The 9,731-nt window shown below is 33.6% G+C and overlaps 1 protein-coding gene across 2 annotated transcripts; it reads right to left on the bottom strand.

The window, feature by feature from the left end:
• Positions 1–7,592: 7,592 nt before the first annotated feature.
• LOC149166704 (transcription factor SCREAM2-like) lies at positions 7,593–8,778 on the bottom strand. Of its 2 annotated transcripts, XR_016260456.1 has the most exons (3): positions 8,703–8,778; positions 8,114–8,272; positions 7,593–7,987 (listed from the first exon to the last, which is right to left on the bottom strand). XR_016260456.1 is itself a non-coding variant. In XM_089431392.1 (2 exons), exons 1-2 carry the CDS (start codon positions 8,276–8,278, stop codon positions 7,976–7,978), a joined length of 177 nt encoding a protein of 58 aa, XP_089287518.1. In that variant the 5' UTR covers positions 8,279–8,339; the 3' UTR covers positions 7,593–7,975. The 2 variants fall into 2 exon arrangements, 1 of the variants encoding a protein (XP_089287518.1); XM_089431392.1 differs by lacking the exon at positions 8,703–8,778 and having other exon boundaries at positions 8,114–8,339.
• Between the last annotated feature and the right edge of the window lie 953 nt (positions 8,779–9,731).

Below are 9,731 nucleotides of genomic sequence, written 5' to 3'. Positions count from 1 at the left end.
ATAAACTTATATGAATGTGCGCGGGTTGTTGTTTAAATATTCTAAAAAATGAGGATGTCATCGAATTTATTGCCATTCAGAAATGTCACTTGCAGATTAAGAGCCCATTGAGACTGGGGAGCATTCCAGTGAATCTATTTTGCGGTTGCAGGAACATGGTAGTTGAAGATTTGAGCTGGTTGAGATTTTCAGGAAGCTTACCTCTCAGACTGAGATCCCTTTTTTGGTCGACGTTGTCCGCAACAAATTTAGATGGTGAATGGTGTACCAGATCGAGTTATAATTGGTGATATTGCAAAATTAAAAATACACAAGCCCATATTAGGACCGTTTCCCAAGCCTAAAAATTGATGAGATATAGGTCATATTGGAGTCAGAGTAGTTGTTTACCAGCGTTTTTTTTTATATAATATTTTTTAATTGTTTAAATAATTATAAGATAATAAATAAATTATTTTGTATTTAATTTTGAAATAATCTTTACTATATACTTATACTCATTTTCATGATTTTGATGTTATTGTTTGTTTTTTTAATTTGGAATAGTTATTAGGATGATGCCAACATTAACATTAAATTCATATTTTATAGTATTTTTTCTCCTGTATGGAATCATTATTTAATGTTTATTGATAAAGATTGGAGGTTAATTTCATATTTCATACTATTTTCTCTTCACGTGAAGATTGAAAATTCACTTAATTGATTTTTCATTTCTTATTATTCATTTTTTTTATTTAAATTTGAAATTTTTGAAAAAAATTGAAGAGATGCCATGTTATTGTTTATCAAAGGAAAAAAGAAACCAATAACAAAAATTTGTTGCAGATTACACGAATATGCAGACTTCTTTTACTTGATTATTACTTTTCACATTTCTACTCCTTTCGCAATTTCTTTGGATCTCTTAATGAAATTGTTAGTTTGTAATGAGACTGATTTTCTCTTCTGATGAGCTCATGTCCCATATTGTTATTACTAGCATTCGCACTAGATGCTGCAAAGGAAACATCGTTATTACTAGCATTTGCACCAGATGCTACAAAGGAAACGTTGTAAGTAAGTCGGTAGCGCATATGGAAGAAGAGCATAAATGAAAAAAATGTGATATGTTAGGTGATCTAACTATAGCCAAATTTGAATGAAAAAATAAATCTAAATATTAAATGTAATAAAATCAAATAATCTATTCAAACCAAAGGCATGCACAACTTCTTTCCCATGTGTTCAATCCAAGAGATCACTTTAATTAAAAATTGCATCCCAGACCAGAATACGTTTGTAGCCCATATGGAAGAAGAGCATAAATGAAAAAAATGTGATATGTTAGGTGACCTAACTATAGCTAAATTTGAATGAAAAATAAATCTAAATGTTAAATGTAATACAATCAAATGATCTATTCAAACCAAAGGCATGCACAACTTCATTCCCATGTGCTCAATCCAAGAGTTGCATCCCAAACCAAAATTTTGTCTTTCATTGCCTCATCCAAATTGAACCCTTCACCCTCATATGGTAATGGTTCTAGATCAAATTAATGCCATAAGTGACTTACAAGGAGTGCAAAAGCATCAACTCAAGTAGATGAGATTTCATCCAATCTTGAGATACACTTCTTAATGGTCTGATTCCTATCATCTGACAGTTGATGAGATTTCATCCAATCATGAGATACACTTCTCAATTGTCTCATGCCTATCACCTGACATCATGTGTGATGTCGACTGGTATGTGGATGCCTATCATTTGACATCATGTGTGATGTTGACTGGTATGTGGATGCCTATCATCTGACATCATGTGTGATGTCGACTGGTATGTGGACAGTGGAGCCTGCAAACATACAAACTCTAACAAGAGTGCCTTTAGTAGAACTTGGTGATCATGCCACGTATCCAGTTGCAAGAGTAGGATCCATCAAATGATATCCTTAAGCTTAATAAGTTATTGATGTTTTGTATGTACCTATCATAACTAAAAATCTCTTTCCAGTTTCAGTGATGATAGAGCTTACATATACGGCTAACTTTGAAGATCGACAAGTCCTCATCCTAAATTGCAAAGGGAATCCTATAATAACTTTAGGGCATGATAGTGACAACCTGTGTGAGCTTCGACAAAAGAGACTAGGTCACTTTCTCTAGTGAATGTTGCCAATATTGAAGAACATGGTTTTGTTGACATTATAAGATAAGTAGTTTCTTCAAGCCCAAACACATATTTTAGAGTGCAAAAAATAATTGGTAATTTTTTATTGTTTAATTTGTATTTAAATGTTATAGAGATTACATAACAAGCACATTAAATCATTTTATGAGCACACATTAAACTAATTTTTTTTATTATTAATATATATTTTAAGTATACATTAATATTAATTCATTAAAATAGTTTATATAACATTAAAAAAAATGAGGAAAGGTAGATTTTAGAAGTAGGATCCTTTCCTTCCAACTGTGATTAGAAGGTGCTTGTAGAGAAGAGAACCCTTAGATCCACTGATCACACACATAGAATCGTGGAAAACCTGAAGGACCTTAACACCATATGAAGAGAAAATAAAAATTTCATGATTTTCCTGTGTTTATGTTGAGATGGAATGTATATTCTATAAGATTTTGAGGTTTCACTCTAAACTACAAAGATGTTCTTCAAACTAGAAGGTTCCAACTTGGTCTCTACAATGATTTTCCTCTGTTTATGTTGAGATGGAATGTATATTCTATAAGATTTTGAGGTTTCACTCTAACCTACAAAGATGTCCTTCAAACTAGAAGGTTCCAACTTGGTCTCTACAATCGTGTTTCATGATTTTCCTGTGTTTATGTTAATATGGAATGTATATTCTATAAGATTTTGAGGTTTCACTCTAACCTACAAAGGTGTCCTTCAAACTAGAAGGTTCCAACGTAGTCATTTTCTCATCTGGAATATGTAGATAGGACAACCGAAAAACTCAAATATGTGTTACTTAATGCTTCTAAATTCCTCAATTGATTTCTTATCCTTCAAAATTTTGTGAGAATACCTATTCAAAATATAGACAATGATAAGTCATCTTTATACACAGAGACACATGAGAAGAACTAGATCATGAATCATGGATTTGACTATTTTATGATAGATATGTTCCTCTTCTTTGCAACCCTAATCTACTGAGGATTGTAGGTAACTATCAACGTTTTCTTGATTCTTTCTTTCGTGCAAAAGGTATCAAACTCGTTTGCGGTATATTCCTCTCCATTTTCGTACCTTAACAACTTAATCTTTATACCTATTTGATTTTCTACAAGACCCTTAAACTCTTGAAACTTCTCAAAGTCCTCGTCCTTGGTTTCCATGAATTAAGTCTATGACTTCCTAGAAGAATCATCAATAAAAATGTTACTTGATAGGGAAGTTGAAGACATGTGCCGACATACATTTCAGTGGATTAGGTCAAAAACCCATCTTGACCTATGCTCATTCAAGAAAACATCCTTCACATGCTTGCCAAGTACACAACCCTTGCACAATCCTTTCTTCCTTCACATGCTTGCCAAGTACACAACCCTTGCACACTCCTTTCTTCTCAGCCTTGAAGATTTGCAATCCCCACACCATGTTCTTCGATATTGGCAACATTCACTAGAGAAAGTGACCTAGTCTCTTTTGTTGAAGCTCACACAAGTTGTCACTATCATGCCCTAAAGTTATTATAGGATTCCCTTTCCAATTTAGGATGAGGACTTGTTGATCTTCGAAGTTAGCCATATATGTAAGTTCTATCATCACCGAAACTGGAAAGAGATTTTTAGTTATGATAGGTACATACAAAACATCAATAACTTATTAAGCTTAAGGATATCATTTGATGGATCCTACTCTTGCAACTGGATACATGGCATGATCACCAAGTTCTACTAAAGGTACTCTTGTTAGAGTTTGTATGTTTGCAGATTCCATTGTCCACATACCAATCGACATCACACATGATGTCAGATGATTTGAGAAGCGTATCTCAAATATTGGATGAAATCTCATCCACTTGAGTTGATGCTTTTGCACTCCTTGTAAGTCACTTAGGGCATTAATTTGATATGGAACCATTACCATATGAGGGGAGAAGCGTATCTCAAAGATTGGATGAAATCTCATCCACTAGAGTTGATGCTTTTGCACTCCTTGTAAGTCACTTATGGCATTAATTTGATCCGGAACCATTACCATATGAGGGTGAAGGGTTTAGTTTGGATGAGGCAATGAAAGACAAAATTTTGGTCTGGGATGCAATTTTTAATTAAAGTAAGCTCTTGGATTGAGCACTTGGGAATGAAGTTGTGCATGTCTTTGGTTTGAACAGATTATTTGATTGTATTACATTTAACATTTAGATTTTTTTATTTTTTTTCATTCAAATTTGGCTATAGATAGATCACCTAACATATCATATTTTTTTTCATTTATGCCGTTCTTCCATATGCACTACCGACTTACGACATTTCCTTTGTAGCATCTGGTGCAAAAGCTAGTTATAATTATTATAATAACATTTTACCATTAAATATATATATTTATTTTTGGGGGTAGGTAAGCACCCACAGGGGATTTGACCCAGTGACCTATCACAAGGAGTGCATTGTTACCCATTTATGGTAAATCCAAAGACCCGTGAGCCATCCCAATACCAGTACTACAATTCTAATGAGATCTAGTGCATTAACGCTGGTATAATCACACCCACAATTAAATAATTCAAAATGAGAACCACTCTAATATAATATTGTATTCAAATTATACATAATAATAACGAGAAAAAAGAATTATCTTCGAACTTTATAATGATGGTATTTACTCGTGCCGTTTTTAAGATGTTCAGAGCGGTTAATGGTTGATTCAGTAATGGAAGTGAGTTTAGAAAGGTTATATTTGGAGAGTTTCATGAATTTCATTAATGTCCTTAAGAGGATAATACTATTTTAAGAGGATATTTATATTCACTAGTAAAAATTCCTTTTTTAAATATGTACTAAGAAGATAATGATATGTTGCATATTTGTAATATTAAAAATAAAAAAGATCAAAAACTTTTTTAATTATATTTTATTATATTTTTTTTAACGAAAACAGTGTAAAATTGATATTAGCACAATTTTTTATTTCAGAAATACCATTCAAATCCATAAAAACAATAATAGTGATATTTGAATCCTGTCCTAACCGTTTTCCAAATCCTTGAGAAGGGCACTTCGTAGTTCTATAGACAGAAGGCACGTTTCTCGAAAGTACTGTGATTAGTAGTTTCAATAGCCATTTCAATCTTTGAAGAGTCACCTTGGGGATCGTTGCTATAGAAAAGATGGTCGCTTATAAACTCTGAAAAGCCTTTTTGATATAAATTTCCGTGCTATGAATATGATTTGTAACCAGAGCATCCTATTTTATGGATTGTGCGCCATTTCTTTTGAAGCCATTGCAGGTTTATTTTGATTTTTATAAAGAATCGAGATTTTACTTTGGGTTATATTTTACATGTTTTTGGAGTAACTTGATTTTTAAGAATATAAGTTATTGGAAATATTTGTGTTAGATGAATTTTATTGAGAGAATGTTTACTTTGTAGGGGTTTTTATGGAGGTTAAGGTATATTGGTGGGAGCAATGACATGGTCTGATTTTTTTATATTTAATTTAAATATGTTTTTTGTTTTTTTTGGTTTTGTTTTGTTTTTTTTTTTTAATTTTAGGTCACAACATAATATATTTATTATTGGCATTTTGGAAAATCATGTGTTTTATTTTAGGTCACAAAATAATATATTTATTATCGGTATTTTGGAAAATCATGTGTGTTGCGACTCTGTATGTAATTGTATTTTGATTATTTTTTTCATATTAGTTTAATGATTGACAAGTGGTATCAGAGTGTGCATGGTGTAGTGCTGGTGGTTATGTAAAAGGTTGATGCTTGATCACTGGTTAAATGGTTTGACATATGGAAATTTGTTGGTGAAATGTGATCTGGAATATTGATCACCATAGAATGGATCAGAATTAATGGTTGAGATAAAAATAGTAATAATGATGATTAATAGGCACTACAAGGGTAGTTCTACCGATTCCAACTACCATTCTAATTTCCTTTTCTTAAAAGAAGACACATGGTAATTTATGAGATGATAAAAGGTGAGTTGCCTCTTAGCAAATGATGGTGACAAGAAGGTGATCAGAGTAATGAGTATGCATCAAAACACTTTGGAGAATCGGCATGGTGTTGAGGCTTACTGAAGGAGATATCATGTCATGGAGAGCTAGAGTACTCCATGAAGACTTTAGAGCATTTAGTCCAAACTGCAAAGCATAGCTATAGGAAATATGCATTTTCCAAGGTCAATGTAAAACGTATTATTTAGCCATATATGTTGTAACTCACTGGCATGTGATATCATCCCTCTTAGGCATATAGAGAGGATTGAGGATTATGTTTTGGAATGAACAACCTGATTAGGTACATCCATATATGTTGTAACTCAATAATACATGATATGATCCCTCTTAGGCATATAGAGACGATTGAGGATTATGTTTTGGAATGAACAACTAGATTAAATAAAAGGCGAAAAGTGTACTTGTATGTTAACTTTAGGTTTTTCTTATTGTAAGACCTTTTTTTTTTTTTTTTTTTTTTCAGACATGCATGTTTTATTGCAATAATGTACCTGAGTTATCTATGATCAAATCAAATTGTGTAACAGACCACCCAAATAGTTATGAGGGTAGCAGATGTACTCATTTGCAGCTTAAGAAAAAATTGTAAAATCTTAAGATTTGAGATAATTAATAAACCATATTAAAAAATCTTATCTTAGAAAACTAGCAACTTAGTGACTAATTATCTATAAAATCTTGTAAATAATATTTTTTTTAATATATTAATTCATCATTTTTAAATTAAATTAGTTTAAAGAAAAATATTCCCAATCAAATTATTTTAAAAATCAAAATAAAAAATATGAAAAGCACTTAATTCATAAAAGCCATACCATATTCTCATCATAGAAATGTGGTTGCACCATTATATCCATAAAAACAAATCCACCCATAAACCATGCTTCAAATGTATTATTAAGCGTTTACATATTAACCGAAATCTTTAATAAAGAGTGTAATTTTATTATATGATAAAAATCCAAAGGGAGCCCGAAATTTCGAATGAACATACAAAACCATCATACCCTCCCCTAATAAGTGCCACAGAGATTGAAATCCATATATAATGTGTTGAACGGGGGTTTTGTTAGCTCTTTATCTTCAGAATTGCGAGCTTTTGGACGAAAACGCTTCTGACAACGATTATTATAAATTCTCTATCCAAAATCGTTTTACTCCTGAGTTAGAATACTCACGAGTCCACTGTTTCATTATCTAAAATATCACAGACGTTCAGCGCAGAGAGCTCTTGTTTTCAATCCATCACATCTATCCATGAGTATTTGAAACAACGTACAGGTACATATTGGACTCTGTCAAGATAATTCTCACGTTGAATCCTTGAAACCAACTATCGACCCAACAAAATGCTGGCCTTCACATGACTTGCAGAAGACTACAAATACAGTCAGAACAGAACGACATGATTAGTCTGCTGAACGATTTGATATGTGGGTAGCTTCAAGGAAAATCCCAGCTGACCACATATTTTGGTTCGCAGCCAAATATGTATTGTCTGCCTGCCTCTTCTTCTGTATCAATCTCCCCTTGAAAAAAAAGGATACCATTTATTTCAAGCTTTCTTCTTCATGTCTATCAGAATCCCTTTGGGGAAAGTGCTACCACAACAACAAATCCATGAATTCGTATCTGCACATGAAGAATATCATGCTTTGCAGATGAAGAATAATCTGAAGATGTGTAGTAAGCTGCTTTTCCTATAGTCGAGGTAGATATGCTACATTATGCAGCAGCAATGCCTTAACCTCCTCGGCTGTAACATTTTACCCCGTGGACTGATGGTGATAAGAAGCAAGAAAACAGAATTAGACCGTTGGACTGATGGTAATATGAAGGAAAAAATAGGATTAGACCGTTAGGGATTAAAGTTTAAGGCATAATAAATTCAAATATTTCATTACCTTTGCTGGTAAGCCTTCTAGTTCAAATCCATTGAGGCAGCTTATGACTGCTGACTTAACATCAAGACCATGTCCATCCGGGGCACCCATCGTGCGTACAGCTAAGCCAGGCAACATGTGCAAGTTTAGAGCCCTTGCTTCTACTGTGAAATCCTCCTCCTGCATTTCCAGAGAGGGGATATCAGAACGGATTTTTTTTTTTTTCTACCAATCACTGTTGATTAGATCCTGACATACCAACAGTGAAACATAATCACACGGAATAGACGAAGCTTGTAAACCGAGGAGATTGAATGAGACCTATGACATTTCACTATGATAAAAAATAAAGGATCGATAAAATTTTGGGAAGGACAAAAATTAAAAGCTTCACGAAGCCGATGAGTTTTCATTCTCAGAGATAATTGAAGATTTACAAAATCTTCCCAAGAAGGAAAATGTTGAATGACCCTGGTTAGCCTTCAGTGTGGAAAACGAATACAGTGATGAAGAAATATTTAATGAGGCTAGCTAAAACCCATCCAAAACTAGAAAAATCTTTAGTCAGGCTCAGCAGTGCGGAATGTCTGGGATTTTATTGTCATTTCACCTTCTGTCTAATATATACGCGTCAATAAACGGAACCCAGTCAGATCGTCTGCAATGTAAGACCAAGTGTAATGTCTGGGATTTTATTGTCATTTCACCTTCTGTCTAATATATACGCGTCAATAAACGGAACCCAGTCAGATCGTCTGCAATGTAAGACCAAGTGTAATATTCCCGGACAAAAAGATGGTTGTAAATATTTTATTACTGTTGTAGGTTAAAAGACATTGGACAATGTGCTATTTACTGTTTTGAATTAATGGTAATTGTTAACTCTGCACTTAAGAATTAAATTGAGTCATACTTGAAAATTGTAACTTCCCATTTGGACGATGTTTCTTTTAATAATAAAACAGTTGCCAAAAAACCTAACTGTTTCTTCCAAACGTAACCATCCAAGGAAAGGGGGTGGGAAAAGGAAAAGGAAAGGAGGGAGGAAAGGGGAAACCGTGCTGTGGGGACAGACGAGACAATGATAGCAAATTTATGCTAAGTCTGGTAAGGACCAGATAGCATTGGCACGACAGTGCATGAAAAGTTTGTTGAAGGTTGTGACTTGACAGACAAGATTGGGGGGAGATTTGGTCGCGCAGACAAATCTCGCGGACGGGAGGAAGACAAGCAGAGAACGAGTGGTGACAAGGTTCTGAGTAAAGAGAAAACAAGTATTGTTCATACCAGATACAGGTAAATACCACTATGACAATCTTGTTCTGTAGTTACTGTACTACTGAAAGTTCTATTTAAGTTATTTGGTTAGTCCTATTAGAAGGGTTGCGAAATGGGAAAAAGTTGAAATGATAAATAGTGCACAGAAAGACGGTTTGAGTATGAGGCAAATTTATAGTTCTGAGCTGGCCAACAAATTTCTTATTTAGATGGTCTGTAGGAGTTAGGTTAGTTTTATTATGACACGTTGATAACAGCAGAAGGCCTTTAAGGGTTAAAGCCACAAGGCTTAGAATAGCCAGTTAAGCGGTAGCCTTGACCTTAGCTATGCAATTGGATCTTTGTCATTTATACGGTTGGA

The sequence above is a fragment of the Pinus tabuliformis genome, chromosome 5_1 (genome assembly GCF_031772625.1).
Source record: "Pinus tabuliformis cultivar Carrire ecotype Pingquan chromosome 5_1, CPIR1, whole genome shotgun sequence".
Taxonomy (NCBI): domain Eukaryota; kingdom Viridiplantae; phylum Streptophyta; class Pinopsida; order Pinales; family Pinaceae; genus Pinus; species Pinus tabuliformis.
Note: the sequence above shows the minus strand (reverse complement) of the source record. Positions and strands in the feature narration are given on the sequence as shown.

Bases quoted from the DNA above. Each gene is read 5' to 3' on its own strand.
- LOC149166704 (XM_089431392.1), bottom strand. From the start codon at position 8,278: ATGCAGGAGGAGGATTTCACAGTAGAAGCAAGGGCTCTAAACTTGCAC.